Source organism: Marmota marmota, unplaced genomic scaffold (genome assembly GCF_001458135.2).
Source record: "Marmota marmota marmota unplaced genomic scaffold, marMar, whole genome shotgun sequence".
Lineage (NCBI taxonomy): Eukaryota > Metazoa > Chordata > Mammalia > Rodentia > Sciuridae > Marmota > Marmota marmota.
The window spans coordinates 21,999-39,628 of record NW_026009268.1 but is presented as its reverse complement, the minus strand read 5'-3'; the positions used below and the strand labels follow the sequence as shown (position 1 = coordinate 39,628).

Here is a 17,630-nt window from a genome sequence, read left to right as displayed (position 1 = left end):
TTGGACATGCAGGTCCAGTGTGGGGGTGCGAGAAGGTTTGGGGGAGCCTGGGATCTTCCTGGTGAGAGTGCTGGTGGCCATTGTCTTTTGCTGCTGCATCTCAGAATTGCTCCTTTGCATGAGTGTATCCCTCGTGGTCTCTCAGCAAGTATGAGCAGCATTGAGATCTTGGGACTGCAGCGTGGCCAATCCTGAGGTATCTGAAGCTCAGATTGGTGGGATAGAGGCTGGGTTTGCAAGGGCTGATCTGGGTTTGGTGATCCCAAGAGATGTCAGAGATAGGGCTGAGAAACTGATGAACACTGACAGTTCGACTTTACAGCAAGATTTATTTTTATTTTATTTTTTAATTCACTAATCTCTCTACCATATTTGGAACAGGTTGTTTTTTATGCATCAGTGTGTGGAAGACAATGATATATGAATGGTGTTTTGCATTTTTGTTGTATTCTTATGTCTTTATTTTTTTCTCTTTGTTTGTATTCTTCCTTTACCTTTTCTATTTTCTTGGACTTTCTTTCTCCAACCAAAAGTCAATCTCTGTCGGTTATTATCCCACACTTCCTGTGAATTTTTACTTCTAGCTTCTATCTTCCTCCCTCATGAATATTGCATACTACACTACCTCTGTTCTCTCATTTACCATTTTAATCATACATTGTTTTAGCAAATATTTTGTTTATACTATAGATAGTTATTGAACTAATTATTTTTGCTTCTATGTGAGAAAGCAGTAGATGCCTTAGTGGGAGTTATTAGGTTTAAGGGAGTAATTAGGTTATAAGGTTAAGTTATTGTGTTCATTGGGTCCTGTTGTTATTGGTCTTACCAGTAAAGGCAAAGCACTTGAAACCTTCAGGGACACTATAGGTCTACAGGGTAGAAATTATCTTGACTTAGATCCATACTTTTAGGTAGGAAAGAACACTAACAACATGACAAAACAAGGGAATAAAGCACCCCAAACAAACCAAGATGCTTCAACAACAGAAGCCACTGATAACACAGTAGAAGAAATGTCTAAGAAGGAGTTCAGACCTTATATGGTTAAACTGATATGTGAAGTGTAGTATAAGGAGAGAAATCAAAGAAACATACTGGATGTTAAAGACCACTTCAATAAAGAGTTAAAAAAATAAAAATCCTCAAAATGAAGGAATCAATAAACCAAATTATAAATTCAATTGAAAGTATCACCAACAGATTAGATCACTTGGAAGACAGAACCACAGACAATGAAGACAAAATATATAACCTTGAAAGTAGAGTTGAACATGTGGAGAAGATGTTAAGAAACCATGAACATAACATCCAAGAATTATGGTATAACATGAAAAGACCAAATTTAAGAGTTATCAGAATAGATAAAGGAGCAGAGATACAAATGTAAGGAATCCAAAATCTTACAATGATATAATAGCAGAAAATTTTTTCAAACCTAAAGAATGGAATGGAAAATCCAATACAAGAGGCTTACAGAACCCCAAAAGTACAAAATTACAGCAGACCCACACCAAGACACATTATAACGAAAATGACTAACGCAGAGAATAAAGATAAAATCCCAAAGGCTTTGAGAAGAAAATCAAATTACATATGGGGGGGGAAACAATTCAGATCCAAACTGATTTCTTAGCCCAGATCCTCAAAGCTAGGAGGTCCTGAAATAATATATTTCAAGCTCTGAAAGAAAATGGATGCCAACCAAGAATTTTATATTTAGCAAAATTTTCAAATTTGAAAACGAAATTAAAACATTCCATGATAAACAAAAATTAAAAGAATTCACAACTAGAAAGCCTACACTACATAGCATTCTCAACAAAATATTCCTTGAGAATAAAGTGGGGGGAAAAAAGTGAAAACCAGCAAAGGTAGGATCTTTAGTAAAGTGACATTCAACCAAATGAGAAACTAAGACAAATCAAAAATCAGAAATAAATCAAAATGACAGGGAATACAAATCATATCTCAATAATAACCTTGAACGTTAATAGCCTAAAGTCATCAATCAAAAGACACAAATTGGCATATTGGATTAAAATGTAAGATCCAACAATATGCTGTCTTCAAGAGACTCACCTCATGGGCAAAGACTTCCACAGGCTGAAGGTGAAAGGATGGGTAAAACTTACCACTCATATGGATTGCATAAACAAGTAGGAGTTTACACTCTCATTTCAGATAAAGTAGATTCAAACCAAAGTTAATCAGAAGAGAAAAAGAAGGGAAGTATGTATAAGCAGAATATAACAATTATAAATATTTATGCCCCAAACAATGGAGCATCCATGTACATCACACAAACCCTTCTCAATTTCAAGAGTCAAACAGACCAAAATACAATAATACTGGATGATTTTAACACACCTCTCTCACTACTGAACAGATCTTCCAAACAAAAACTAAAAGAAAATTATAGAAATAAATAATACAATCAATAACTTAGACTTAACAGACACATATAGAATATTTCATCCATCAATGAGCAAATATACTTTCTTCTCAGCAGCACATGGCTCCTTCTCTAAAACAGATCATATCTTATGGCACAAAGCATCTCTTAGTAAATACAAAGAAGCAGAGCTCATGCCCTGCATTCTAATAGACCACAATGGAAGGAAAATAGAAATCAATGATAAAATTAAAAAAAAATAGAAGCTACTGTAACAAATGGAGACTAAATAATACACAATTGAATGATGAGTGGATAGTAGAAGATATCAAGGATAAAATTAAAAAAAAATCTTAGAGGTAAATGAGAACACTGATACAACATATCAAAATCTCTGGGACACTATGAAGGTAGTACTAAGAGGAAAGTTTATTGCATTGAGTGCATTCATTAAAAGAATAAAAAGCCAACAAATAAATGGCTTAACACTACATCTCAAAGCCCTAGAAAAAGAAGAACAAATCAATACCAAAAGCAGAAGACAGGAAATAATTAAAATCAGAGCTGAAATTAATGACATTGAAACAAACAAACAATTGAAAAAAAATTGACAAAACAAAGAGTTGGTTCTTTGAAAAACTAAATAAAATAGATAAACCCCTGGCATGCTAATGAAGACAAAAAGAGAGAAAACTCAAATTACTAAAATACAAGATAAAGGAAATATCACAATGAACATGTCTGAAATACAGAAAAAATTGGAAACTTGCAAATTTATACTCTAATAAAATAGAAAGACATCGACAAATTTCTAGAGACGTATGACCTACTCAAACTGAATGAGGAGGTCATACATGATTTAAATAGATCAATTTCATGTAATGAAATAGAAAATGCCATCAAAAGCCTACCAACCAAGAAAAGCCCAGCACCAGATGGATTCTGAGCCAAATTCTACAAGACTTTCAAAGAATTAACACCAATACTTCTCAAGACATTCCATGAAATTTCCATGAAACAGAAAAGGATGGAACCCTTCCAAACTCATTCTATGAGGCTAATATCACCCTGACACCAAAACCAGATAAAGAGCCATCAAGGAAAGAAAACTTCAGACCAAATATCCCTGATGAATATATATGCAAAAATTCTCAATAAATCCTGGCAAATCACATACAAAAACATATTAAAAAGATAGTGCACCATGATCAAGTGGGATTCATCCCAGGGATGCAGGATTGGTTCAACATATAAAAATATAAACATAATACATCATATTAATAGATGTAATAGAATTAAAATTAATAGACTTAAAAACAAGAATCATATGATCAGCTCCACAGATGCAGAAAAAGCAATTGACAAAATCCAGCACACCTTCATATTCAAAATACTAGAAAACTAGGGATAGTAGGAACATACCTCAACATTGTAAAAGCTATATATGCTAAACCCAAGGCCAGCATCATTCTAAATAGAGAAAATTGAAATCATTCCCACTACAAACTGGAACAAGACAAGGATGTCCTCTTTCACCACTTCTATTCATCATCCTTGAAACTCTACCCAGAGCAATTAGACAAAATAAAGAAATTAAAGGGATACAAATAGGTAAAGAAAAACTCAAACTATCACTATTTGCTGCTGACATGATTCTATATCTAGAAGATCCAAAAAATATCACCAGAAAACTTCTAGAGCTAATAAAGGAATTCAGCAAAGTAGTAGGATATACAGTAAACACCTATAAATCAAACGTGTTCCTATAAGTCAGCAAAGAATCCACTGAAAGAAAAATTAGGAAAATGACTCCATTCCCAATAGCCTCAAAAAAATAAAATAAAATACTTAAGAATTAATATAACAAAAGAGGTAAAAGATCTCTACAGTGAAAACTATAGACCACTAAAGAAAGAAATTGAAGAAAACCTCAGAAGATAAAAAGATCTCCAATGCTTCTGGATAGGCCAAATTAATATTGTGAAAATGATCATACTACCAAAAGCATTATACAGATTTAATGCAATTTCTATTGAAATTCCAATGACATTCTTCATATAATTAGAAAAAAACAATCATGAAATTTATTTGGAAAAATGAGACCCAGAATAGTTAAAGGCATCCTTAGCAAGAAAAGCGAAGCAGGAGGCATCACAATACCAGATCTTAAACTATACTACAGAGCTAAAGTAATAAAAATGGCATGGTATTGGCACCAAAATAGACTTGTAGACCAATGGTACAAAATAGAGGACTCAGAAAGAAACCCGCATAAATATGGTTATGTCATACTAGACAAAGGTGACAAAAGCATTCACTGGAGAAAAGATAGCCTATTCAATAAGTGGTACTGGCAAAACTGGAAATTGGCACATAGCAAAATGCAATTAAACCTCTATCTCTCACCCTAAACAAAAATCAACTCAAGTGGATCAAAGACTTAGGCACTAGAAAAGAGACCCTGTGCCTAAAGTGTCTAGAAATAGAAGAAAAAATAGGCCCAAATGTTCACCATGTCAGTATAGGATCTGACTTCCTTAACAAGATTCCTAAAGGGTAAGAAGTAAAATCAAGAATAAATAAATGTGATGGATTCAAATTAAAAAGTTTTTTTTTCAGCAAAGGAAACAATAAGATGAGGATTGAGCCTACAGATTGGGAGAAAATCTTTATCACATCCACCTCCAAAAAAAAAAAAAAAAGAAAAAGAAAAAAGAAAAAAATAACAAAACCAATAAATGGACAAACAGACATTTCACAGAGGAAAAAATACAATTGATCAACAAATGTATAAAAAAAGTTCAACATCTTTAACAATTAAATAAATGCAAATCAGAACTACTCTAAGATTTCATCTCACTCCAGTCAGAATGGCAATCATCAAGAATACAGGCAACAATAAAAGTTGGCAAGGATGTGGTGAAAAAGATACACTCATACATTGTAGGTAGGACTGCAAATTGGTGCAACCACTATGGAAAGCAGTATGGAGAGTCCTCAGAAAATTGGGACTAGAACCACCATGTGACTCAGGTATCCCATTCCTTGGTTTATACCCAAAGGACTTGAAATCAGCATAATATAGTGACACAGCCACATCAATGTTTACAGCAGCTCAATTCACAATAGCTAGACTATGGAGCCAAACTAGGTGTCTCTCAATAGATGAATGGATAAAGAAAATGTGGTACACATAGTTCATGGACTATACCTCAGCTTTAAAGAAGAGAAAAATTATGGCATTTGCCAGAAAATGGTTGGAGTCCGAGAATAACATGCTAAGCGAAATAAGCCAGTCCCACAAAACCAAGGATCAAATGTTTTCTCTAATATACGGATGCTAATTCCACAATAAGGCAGGGGGTAGTAGGCAAGAATAGCATTGCCTTAGACTAGGTAGAAGGAAGTGATGGGAGGGGAGGGGAGGGGATAAGGGGATAGGAAAGATAGTAGAATGAAACAGACATTATTACTGTATGTATATATGTGAATGCATGACCAATATGATTCTGCATCATGTACACTCAGAAAAATGAGAAATTATATACCATCTATGTATGATAGATATATCAAGTGCATAATCAAAGTGAATTCTACTATCAGGTAAAACTAATTAAAACTAATATAAACTGCATTATTGTTGATAAAATAAAATAAAAATGATACTATTAAAAAGTGAAACCAGAAAAGTAAGCCATGCCTCTAATTCCAGAAATCCAGGACAGAATCAGGAAAAGCACAAGTTCCATGCCAGCCTCAACAATTTACTGAGACCATGTCTCAACATAAAAATAAAAATGTCTTGGGATGTATCTCATGGTAAAGTACCTTGGGTCCAATCCCCATTAATTAATAAATAAATTATTAATTACAAATAAATAAATATCAGCTTGAGAAGAATTTGTATGATGAACGTAACTGCACCATTGTTTGGGGCATATATATTTATGATTGTTATGTCTTGTTGGTGTATGGTTTCCTTGAGCAATATGTAATGTTCATCTTTACCCCTTTTGATTAACTTTGGCTTGAAGTCTACTTTATTTGATATGAGGGTAGAAACCCCTGCTTGCTTCTGCAGTCCATGTGAGTGGTATGATTTTTCCCAACCTTTCGCTTTTGGTCTGTGTATGTCTTTTCCTATGAGTCTCCTAGAGGCAGCATACTGTTCGGTCTTGTTTTTTTAATCCAATCTGCTTGCCTATGTCTTTTGATTGGTGAGTTTAAGCCATTAATATTTAGGTTTATTATTGAGACCTGGTTTGTATTCCCAGCCATATTTGATTATTTTTGTTATTTAACTTGACTTGATTTTCTTCTTTGATTAGCTTTTCCTTTAGGGTACTACTACCTCCGTCTGATGATTTTATTATTGTTTTTCACTTCCTATTCATGGAATATTTTTCCAAGGATGTTTTGCAGTGCCAGTTTTCTAGCTATAAATTCTCTTAACTTTTATTTATCATGGAAGTTTTTTATTTCATTTTCAAGTCTAAAGCTTAATTTTGCTGGATACAAGATTCTCGGTTGGCACCCATTTTCTTTCAGAGCTTGATATATGTTGTACCAGGATCTTCTAGCTTTTAGGGTTTATGTTGAAAAATCTGCTGTTATCCTAATTGGTTTTCTCCTATATGTAATCTAATTTCTTTCTCTTGTGGCTTTTAAAATTCTCTCTTTATTCTGTATATTGGGCTTTTTCATTATTATGTGCCATGGTGTGGATCTGATGTGACTTTTTATATTTGACACCCTGTAGGCTTCTTGAATTTGGATTTCCAATTCATTCTTCATGTTTGGAAAGTTTTCTGATATTATTTCATTGAATAGATTGTTCATTCCTTTGATTTGGACCTCTATGCCTTCCTCTATCCCAATAACTCTTAAATTTGGTCTTTTTATGCTATCCAATATTTCTTGACTGTTCTGCTCATGGTTTCTTATCATTATCATTGTGTGGCCTCTGTTCTTTTCAAGATTATATATTTTTCTTTCATTGTCTGATGTCCTATCTTCCAAGTGGTCTATTCTGTTGGTGATACTTTAATTTGAGCTTTCAATTTGGTTTAGTATTTCTGGATTTTTTTTTGTTATTGTTGTTGTTTTTTTTTAGAACCTCTATCTCCCTGTTGAGATGATCTTTTGCTTCCTGTGTTTGTTTATGTAGCTTTTTGTCAAAGTGTTCTTTCACTGCCTGTATTTGCTCTCTTATATCTTCCTTGAGTTCACAGAACATTATAACCATGTGCACCCTGAACTCCTTATCTGTAATTTCTTCTGATGTGGCTGCCAATGATTCTAATAATTTGGTGTCTTGATTTATTTGGGGCATTTTCTTTCTTTTTCTTTTCATGTTGCTCATGTGTCTTCCTTTTCATCTCTGTGGGTCTGGAGTGTTATTGGTTTTACTGTATAGGTTTGTAGTGCTCTTGTAGGGTTCCAAGACCTTTCCTTTGTGGGGGTCTTTTCCTTTGTGGGGAAGGACAATGTTAACAGAACCCAATATCAACAATATACCACCTATGAATAACTTGTTGTTATTAAGACGTTTACAGTTTAGTCTCAATGTACAGAAATGTTGGACTCAATTACTATCTAAAATATAATCAGTAGTTTTGTAAAAAGGTTTACTGTTTCTGATGGTGGACAATGAACTGGGGGTGGAGTATAAGATGATATCCTGAGGAGGCAGGATGTGAGCATATAGAGTTAATATACCTTAGGAAGTGTAAAAAAAGAAATCTAATGGAGAGTGTTAGTAGCAAGAGAATAGACAGGAAGTAATTTAGGGTAGACAAGTACTTGGGAAGACAGTAGAGTACATAAAACCAACACACATATGTATTTAGAAAAATGCACATGTTAAAATAGCAAATTATGGAAGGGGAAAGAAAAATGAAAGAAGAAAAAGGAAAAGAAAAAAAGGGAAGATACAATAACTCTATACTATATTATTCAGATGACTCAGTCCTCTAAGTCCTATTTCATGCAAAGTTCTTGTTTTCACATATGTTGGGGATGTGAGGGCCAGAGGATAGAGGAGTAGAAGAGGGGAAAAAAAATCTCAAAGGAAGAAACCAGGGTAGTTGCTAATTTTAGAGATCTGTATCTTTCATGTTTCTCTTCTCATCCAATAGAAGGGGTTGTCTGTTGTAAGGTGATGTCTGTGCCCTCAGGAGGGTGGAGGTAACCAGGATGGAAAGATTGGTCCTGGTGCAGGGATTCTGGAAGCAGGGAGTAGCTCCTGCCAATCCCTGCAGGGAGACTGCACATCATGAGTCTCTTTTTAGGGGTCACTTCTATGACTTGAGCACCTGGTACTATCTCCGTATCTTGCCTGGAGATTCCCCAGTTCCTGGTCTCTCTGTTAGGCTCCAAACTTTCATCCTGTCTCCCTTAGCAGTTCTCAATTAAGGAACCTCTCACACAGGGGCTCCCGTGGGAAGCTCCCTGGTTGCACTGCACACCTGTGTTGGGCAGCTACTATGTTGGGTTAACAATGCTGGAGAGTGGGGAAGGTTGGGATTTTGGTACCTGGCTGCTGAAGATCTGATCTGGGAGCTGCCCCCACCTAATATGGTGAGACTGTTGAGCCAAGATGGAGGCAGTCTTCTTTCAGTGCCAGCGAGTCTGGTGAGGCGGGGGAAGCTGGGCGATGGTGTTGTGCTGTGGGTAGGTAGCAGCTGAGTGACCTGCATGGGAGTAGAGTGAAGTTTTGGAGATCTGCAGATGTGTTGATAGGTGATTCTGCCAAGGTGCTCATGAACCCTGCTTTGGCTAGAACTTTGGGCTTTGAGTCCTGCTCCAATGCCAGGTGTCCTGCTCTAAAACTGAGGCCCAGAACCCTGTGCAGCGTCACAGTGCTGGTGATTTCTGCAGAGATCAGGTGTATAGGGGTCTTCTAACACTCTCAGAGATGCAGTATTCTGACTAAGTGAGATCTGGATCACAGAGCGATACAGGATGTTGCCTCCCTCTAGCCCTCCATCTTCCTTCCTCATAAATAAATAAATATCGGTGGAAAAAAAGTCTTTCCTAAGCTTTACACCTTGCCACCATGATCCACAATAAATCATGGACTGATTACAGATTTAAAATGGGAAATTAAACAGAAGAAAGCATATAAGGAAAGCTAATCCAATAGGAAGGGGCAGGGGGCAAGCAGAAATGCTTTTTATTATATCTGGAGAATTTACTGGCTTCTCCTCAAAAGTTTGTGTCTCTGTTACTGCATGTGCTAAATTCCTCTAGAGCCATGCTAGGAACCAAGTGGATGTGGGAGGGATATATAGGTTTGAGGAGACTGTGTTAAGCTAGTTTTCTTGGAGACCAGGCATTCAGCATCCTGATGTTCTGATCTACCCAGTCATCAGCCTCTGGTGTCAGGAAGGCTACAGAGCAGGTAGCCTGGACAAGTTCAGACTTTGAGCCATCACCTGGAGCCTCATCCCAGTGTCCTCAGCCTTCATGGAGGTAAACAACTACAGCTTGGAAAGTGCAGCTGTCTTGGAGGGGATATCCCCAGTGACACAGGGACAGCTGAACTGGCAGAATCTCATTCTTAGCCTGTGGGTGTCTGCTCCAGCTCAGGCAGGGTACTTCCTGGAATACTACAGGGCATGCAACATGGTGGAAAATCTCAAGCCATGACTCTGGGCTGCTTAGGAAGCTAGAACCCAGGGACTCCAAAGAAGAGCTGGGCCAGAGTATAGCCCCCAAAGAGAGTGAGTCCAAACATCACTCTACCCTCTCTAAACTGCAGACTGGCCCCTGGGTCTTGGGGACTCCAGGTGGCCTGCCATGAATGTTGGGTGCAGCAGGGTGGCCTTGGAGGTAGTGAATCTACATGCCACAGATTGTCCTTCCATAAGCTCAGGTAGGTCTTCTCCTTGCACCATGCTCAGTAAGTTTTGTTTTGCCACCATGAGGCTTAAAATTCATCCAGCTCTATCTCTGCTGCTGCAGCAGAAGCAGCAGCAGCAGCAGCAAGCTGTGATGACAAGGTGAAACTTTCCTTCACCCATCAATATTGGATGTATTGGGCCTGAGGCAACCACTTTTACTTCCGCTCTAGCGCCACCTATAATACGGCATATCCTACACTTCCATCTACTACTGGACAGAAGAGCCAATAACTGACTAGTAGGTGGTGAATCTGCCAGGAGCCAATCACTGGTGGCCTAGCTGATTCTATCCAGCAAGAGGCCATGACCCCAAAAAACGTTCTGTTTATTGGTGTTGCCTGGCAACGGCTATTTTACCGTGGAGAGATACTAATTTCGCAGCGGCTATACTGTTGGGCGCTTTGCAGCGATTTAGTTCAGCTAATCTTTAGTTCCAAGAATCCGAGTTGGAGGCAGAGGAAGCCCCCTAGGGGAGCGAGTATACAATGCCTCACAATGAACTCCGCCTGGAGGAAAATTGTTGCCTACCGCTTGGAAAATAAGGTTTACAAATTTCACGAGGCTGTCAGAAATGGTGACTTACCTCAAGTGAAATATTTCCTAACTCGTGGAAGACACGTTGATGACACGGACAGAAAGTGCAGGTATGGGATTTGGGAAGTCAGGGGCTGAAGGGCAAGGGGCCAACTGGGGAAAGCAGGGTAATGGGTCTTCACTATTGAAGCTGTGCCCATGGGGGCAGAGCAGGAGTGAGACCAACCCTTCTTTCAACAGGATACTTGACTTTCATACCCCCATGGAGGCTTCTGTACCAGGTACCTGCAAACCTTGGATGTCTAGCACCCAGGCAGACTTAATGAGCAGTAAAACAAAAACAAATCTGTAGCTGGTTTCCAGGGGCATATAATTCCTAATTGTTAAACTAATTGTTTAACGATTAAGTACATACAGCAGTTTATTGTTAATGTACACATTTTCACAAGTAGGTCACATACATTGTAGAAAAGTGCATAATGAGAAAAAATATTACTCATAATATAGCAACAAGAGGACTAAAAAAAATTCTTCAAATATAACCCACCATCTGTTGTCTACTGAGGAACCTTTATTAGAACTCTTTGAATTAAGAACATGGCTCCACGTTTGTTGTTGTTCTTTTGTTTTTTACCTTAATTCACACTAGTACATTTAGGAGGAACACTTTCACTCCTCACTAGATATTACTTATTTCTCACATGCCTAACTCACTAGTTCATCAAATTCTGAAGGATAACTTGATGTCATCTTCATTAGCCAACCAACTTCATAGCAAGGCTTGTTGAATAGCCCTGAATTTTTTGCAAATATTTCATTCACTTAAGTTACTTTTCAAGAGAGCAGACAATAGAGTTCACTGGCAGCTTTCCCACTTTCTAAGCATCAAACACATGTTGCTTTCCTAATTTTGTACCACTTCAGGCAGATTACACTTTTAAAAAATGTGCCAAAAGCTTTCTGCACAAAATTGTTGATTCCCCTGTTCCAATATACTTTCTGAAGTTATCTCTTACTGTTTATTTGTTTATTTAAACAGAGAGAGCAGAGCATTGGTCCACAGGATCAGGCAGTGTAGGCCTTCAGTCAGAAGAACAAGAGACCAGCAAACAGAAGGTTCCCAGGCTACACAAGCTGCCTGATTCTCCCCTAATGTCCCTTGCTCTGCCTTGTTCTCAAGGGAAAAAAGGCTATCCATAGTAGGTCTGTGCCTTAGTGACAGTGTTTGTGAAAAGGAATATTCATTGTCTCCATGTGTTTCTATGGTTACCAATTTCACAAACATTTTAAAATAAAAAATTAATTAAAATATCAGGGTTATAACATTTTTGAGTCCCACCTGCTTGCAGTATTTAAGATCATGATGACACTACAAAAATGTTTATGTAGTAGACAAAGTCTTGCCAATCTGGGTATCAAAATACATTGTAAACTTTTATGAATTACTTCTTTGCCAACAGCCAAAATATAAGTGAGTACGTCAGGATAAAATACAAAACATGAAAATATCTGAAAGAATATTTAGTATACTAAAATTGGTGGGTAGAAACATATACTTTCTAAATGTTGCACAGAACTTAGCATCAAATCATCTATTTGAGGAATGAGTCTTAAGTAGCTGAACCTTAAGCTGCAGAGTAAGTACAACTTCTCTGCATCCTCAAAATTTTGTAGCTCTGAAATATATTTCATTTCTTGTAAAATTAAATTCATTCTCTTACCAGAAACACAAATATGTTTTTCCTATATTCATATGTTACTTGACCATCTGGAAAAAGAGTACATTGTCCAATATAAGTCATTTTGGCTTTAGCAAACTCAAGGCCATGCATTCAATCATCAGCACCAGAATTAAATAAATAAATAAATTAAAAAAAAGATTTTTAAAAGAGGTCGGAAAAAAAGAAGTCTTCTTTTCAGTTCTTTCTTTCTTAGGAAAATTCTTGCCAATATAAAATGTATAAAGAGGCATTTGTGTTTTCTTCTAGTACATTTCTATGTAGAAGCAAAGGGGAACTTTTCATCTGTGCTTATAGATATTATTACATTTCTTATAGATATGTTTTGTTACATACATGCAATTATAGGTTAATAATTCTGTTTTAGTGGCATGCTGATAAAAAAGAGAACAAGTAATAAAGGTTATTACTACTGCCAAATTATTGCTTTCCTTCATAATTTTTGCTTAAAAAACTGAACTCAAGTATACTTATCTGTTCTTTTATTTTATTCATTTATACCCGTACTCTGAATACCTAGTATGTAATTGACATAATGACTCTTAAAACTCTTCCTTAAAAGCCTTATGTTTGATTGATCAGAAATTTAAAACTTCAGAGATAGGACTCAATTTCAAGTAAAACTTTTCCTCTTCCATTTTAAACAGAAGCACTCTGGTGGTAGGAAATTATAAACTGCCCATTTTAAAAGTTAAGACAGTGTTAAAAACTGAACATTGGAAATACATGATTTATGTATATCCTGTAAATCTAAATATTGAATAGATCGAACCATGCTAATTCATTTGAGTCCTACATTTCCTTTAGCTTTAAATTACTTTAAAAAAAGAAAAGCAAGGATTACTATGGTTTTAATTTGGTCTTTTATTATTGTTTTATCGTTCATCTGTCCTTACCTATAGTTTTTTAACAACTAAAATTAATTTAAATGCCACTCATATGACTATAACCACTGTAGACCTCTTGTGTGTATCACATTTCACTTAAGGTAAGGTACTGTGTGATGGTCCTTTATTTCATGTATGAATAAAAAAATTGAATGCTGCCATTATACTTGTAGTGGCTTTCTAATGTCAGTGATGTCAAAATGATAGAAAAAAAAGAGCATCTAAGACTAATTGAAATACATAGTCCCTACAAGATATTTGTAAAATCACTATAATAGTACTTCTTCATTAAGTGAAATACTCTGTTGATTTATAGTAATAGTAATAATTACAATAGCCAACAATTATTGAGCTGTTGCTTGTGCTAGAAACTGTTCAAACATTTTACATAGATTTTAATTTTAAGCATCACATTATCATCTCAGTAGGTAACTACTAATTTTAATCAGTATTTTATTGGAGATAAAATTGATGGATAGGAGAACTAAATACCATGTCACAGAGGTTAAAGTAGAATTCAAGCAAATGTTGAGCTAAATTCAAGGTCCATGCTCTTTCTAGGCAAGTAGGACACTCTGGGATGGGATATAGCTCCATGGTAGAGACTTTATCTAGGAGGCTCCAGGTCCTGGTTTCTATGCCAGCACCAAAAAAAAAAACAAAATAATCAAAAATAAGAGATCAATGGGACCAGACCCAGTAGCTCATGCCTATATTTCTAATTACTTGGGAGAATGAAGCAGAAGCATTGCAAGTTCAATGACAGCCTGGGAAACTTATGGAGACTCTGCCTCAAAATTAAAAAAAAATCATAATAATAAAAATGGCCTTAGGATATGGCTCCTGGATTGAGTGCTCCTGGCTTCAGTCCCTAGCAGTATCCAAAAAAGAAAGACAAAAGAAAAAATCAACAGAATAGGCTGCTCATTTATTAACTTAGTGTGTACTAACAGCTAGTAAATATTGTACTTTCTTTAGAAAATAGTAGAGGACTTGCATACTATTTAATGTTGATAATTGCATAAATAATCATGTATTTTGAGAGCATGCTTTATGAACTTCTAACAAAGCCTCTTGCCTTCATAGGACTGCTCTACATTATGCCTGTGCCTTTGGCCACCCAGAATTGGTGGCTTTTTTAGTGAAGAAAAAGTGTAATATTCACCTCTGTGACCGTGATGGCAACACAGCATTGATGAAGGTAGATGTAGCCAAGAATATCTGCAAAAAAAAATCAATGATAGAAATGCTTAGAAGAAAAAGTGATTAATTCTATTTAATGTGATTAATTAGTAAAACATATGAAATGTTTTTCTTGGATTGTCAAAATTTACAGTTTATTTCTTGGTATAAACCCAACAGGCCCTACAATATCTGGAAGAGAAATGTGCAACTATCCTTTTAGAAAATGGTGCCGATCCAAATGCTTGCAACAACCGAAATGAAACTCCTCTTCACTTTGCTCTTTCTCTGAAGAAAACAACACTAGTAGAAAAACTGCTTTCACTCAATGCAAATATAGAAGCCAGAACTACGGTATACACCAAACATGATTATTTCCAAAATATTTAAAATACGTTTGTTTTAAGTGTGACATTCTTCAACAAATGTGGATTTTTAAGCAGGGTTTTCTTGATCAGAATAGTAACAGTTGTTGAAATTTCTGTCCATCTTCTTCATCATTTTTATCTCATGAATTTATTTAATTTACATCTAAGCATTGTGTCCATATTTAAAATTAAGATGACTAAGGCAGAAATCTGGAACCAAATGAGATCCCCTTTGAGCCATGTTACTGTGTGGTGTGGTGGGCAGAGAGTGCCTCCTACATAGCATAGATGAGTGTTCTCTAGTTTGCGGCTGGCAAAATGTAGCATTCGCTCAGATGATCTATATTTCCTCAATAAATAAATATACAACTCTTGTACTATAGTATATTTTTATAAAGAATTCATACTTTTCTTGGTATTTTTATCAATTAAAAAGAAGTTGGATTGTATAACAAACTATAAAAATCTTTGAAATGGGATTAAATTTTAGAATTTAGAAATTGGCAATTTTCTTTCTTTTAAAATTATTATTATAGTTTTATAATTATAAATGGTAGTTTGGTTTACTTTGACAAACTTATGTGCATGGGCTCCGAGTTTCCTCTCTTTTGTTCCTCCTTGGATTCTTGTTGATAGTTCAGGGGATTTATCTCCTCACTTGTTTGGGTTAAAGTAATGTCAGGGAATGTTTAGTTCAGCAGCACATTTTTTAACCTGTGAACTCTTAGTGTCCCTGTGGCTTCTCAACACATCACAGAATAGGGTTGAAAGAAATAGTAGTGATAACTGTTCCAAATAATATACCACAGAGTTAACATTAATACCTAGATCCTGCTCTGATGTCTCAATATTAATGTAGCCATAAAGAGGAGTAGTGAATTTAGCAATTGTCAAATTATAAACAATAACCATGAACTAGCTGTGGCTTTAAAGCCAATAGCAGGTGTCAGTCATATAACCTACAATACTAACAATTGTATTAGAATTAAAGGTGGGGGGGCAGGAGCTACAATGTTAAAAATGCAGTTAAGTAGAAAAAAAGAAATGTCTTACAAAGTTAGTTAAGATTTATAAGAAAGTGAACAGAGAGAGTGCAGAAGATATTTGGCAGTAATGTTTAGAAGAAGATAAGGAAAATAGAAGAAAAAAGGTATTGGAAGAGAGGGAGAGAGAACAATAGAATTTGGTTGTTACCAGAAGATAAGAGAGAATGAGAGGGCTGGGATGGTTATGCAGTCGTGGAGCACTTGCCTAGCACATATGAGGCACTGCATTTGATCCTCAGCACCACATAAAAAATAAATAAATAAAATGAAAGTATTATGTCCATCTACAACTAAAAATTATGTACTAAAATTAGGTATAACTTTTAGTTATGTACTAATAGAGCAAAGGAAGTGGGTGTTAACCTCTTCCTGCTTTTTTGTTTTTTTGTTACTAGTTGGAGTGGTCTAAGATTGAAGCTGTTTTACATAAGAGATATTTTCTTCTTTCCTGCATGAAGTGGGATGAGTTAGTAGTGTCCATTAGGACCAGTTTGTTGCACTCCTGGGCTACCACTTCTGCAGCTTTATTTAAGGGATGTTCTAGCTGCTGGCACTGAGATCTAGTTGGCCTCTGGTCTAATTAGGTTTTGTTGCACCTGGCTTTCTTTGAAGAAACTAGATTGACCTACTCTTAGGCTACACAGCAGACAATTTCTTCAATGGATCTGGTTCTCAGAAGCCTCCCAAGAAATCTAATTGTGGTTCATGGGGGATGATTCTACAATCACTGGAGCCCCAGAGCATAGCCTTTCTGGATTTAGGCCTTGACTGCATTCCCCCTCAACCACTCATATTGTTGGCCCCTTTCAGATGGTCTTTGAGCTGCCAAACACAAAGGAGAAATGAATAGAACTCCCCTTTCCCCTTCCAACAGAGCATGATTTTTAAGCATCTAGTGCAGTCTCTGGATCACATGAGTTTAGTCAGTGTTTCTGATGTGAGATTTCTCTGAATCAAGATACTCCAAAGATGCAGCTTGCAATGCAAGCTCCTTTACTCCCCCTTGTAAGTCAACAAGTCTGTGCCAAATCCACTTCTGGCAGCCATTGGTTATGGGCTATGGCACTTTCTTTCTTCAGTTTTTTTGTACTCAAATTTTGAAATCCCTAAGTCTCTTTGAATGTCCAATATTTAATTTTGGTGAAATTTCTCCTTCACCTACCTAGGCTGAGAAGCTGAATACCCACTTATTTGGTCTTTTTTAAAAATTTTTTATTGTTGGTTGTTCAAAACATTACATAGTTCTTGATATATCATATTTCACACTTTGATTCAAGTGGGTTATGAACTCCCATTTTTACCCCGTATACAGATTGCAGAATCACATCAGTTACACATCCATTGATTTACATATTGCCATACTAGTGTCTGTTGTGTTCTGCTGCCTTTCCTATCCTCTACTATCCCCCCTCCCCTCCCCTCCCCTCCCCTCTTCTCTCTCTGCCCCCTCTACTGTCATTCATTTGTCCCCCTTGTATTATTTTTCCCTTTCCCCTCACTTCCTCTTGTATGTACTTTTGTATAACCCTGAGGGTCTCCTTCCATTTCCATGCAATTTCCCATATCTCTCCCTTT

General features: G+C 36.3%; 1 protein-coding gene and 1 long non-coding RNA gene across 2 annotated transcripts in view; one reads left to right on the top strand and one right to left on the bottom strand.

Annotated features, from left to right (window-relative positions):
* Positions 1–1,027: 1,027 nt before the first annotated feature.
* Positions 1,028–12,928, bottom strand: LOC125614880. The gene is made up of 4 exons (XR_007345452.1): positions 12,599–12,928; positions 10,137–10,142; positions 4,153–4,158; positions 1,028–1,038 (listed from the first exon to the last, which is right to left on the bottom strand). It is a non-coding gene; the product is annotated as an uncharacterized LOC125614880 (long non-coding RNA).
* A 1,726-nt stretch (positions 12,929–14,654) lies between these two features.
* Positions 14,655–17,630, top strand: part of LOC107133826 (putative ankyrin repeat domain-containing protein 19) — a 10,789-nt gene continuing 7,813 nt past the window's right edge. Inside the window, exons 1-2 of the mRNA XM_048797747.1 lie at positions 14,655–14,660; positions 14,822–14,995. Of these exons, the coding sequence (XP_048653704.1) occupies positions 14,655–14,660; positions 14,822–14,995 (180 nt within the window). The remainder of the gene's footprint in view (positions 14,661–14,821; positions 14,996–17,630) is intronic.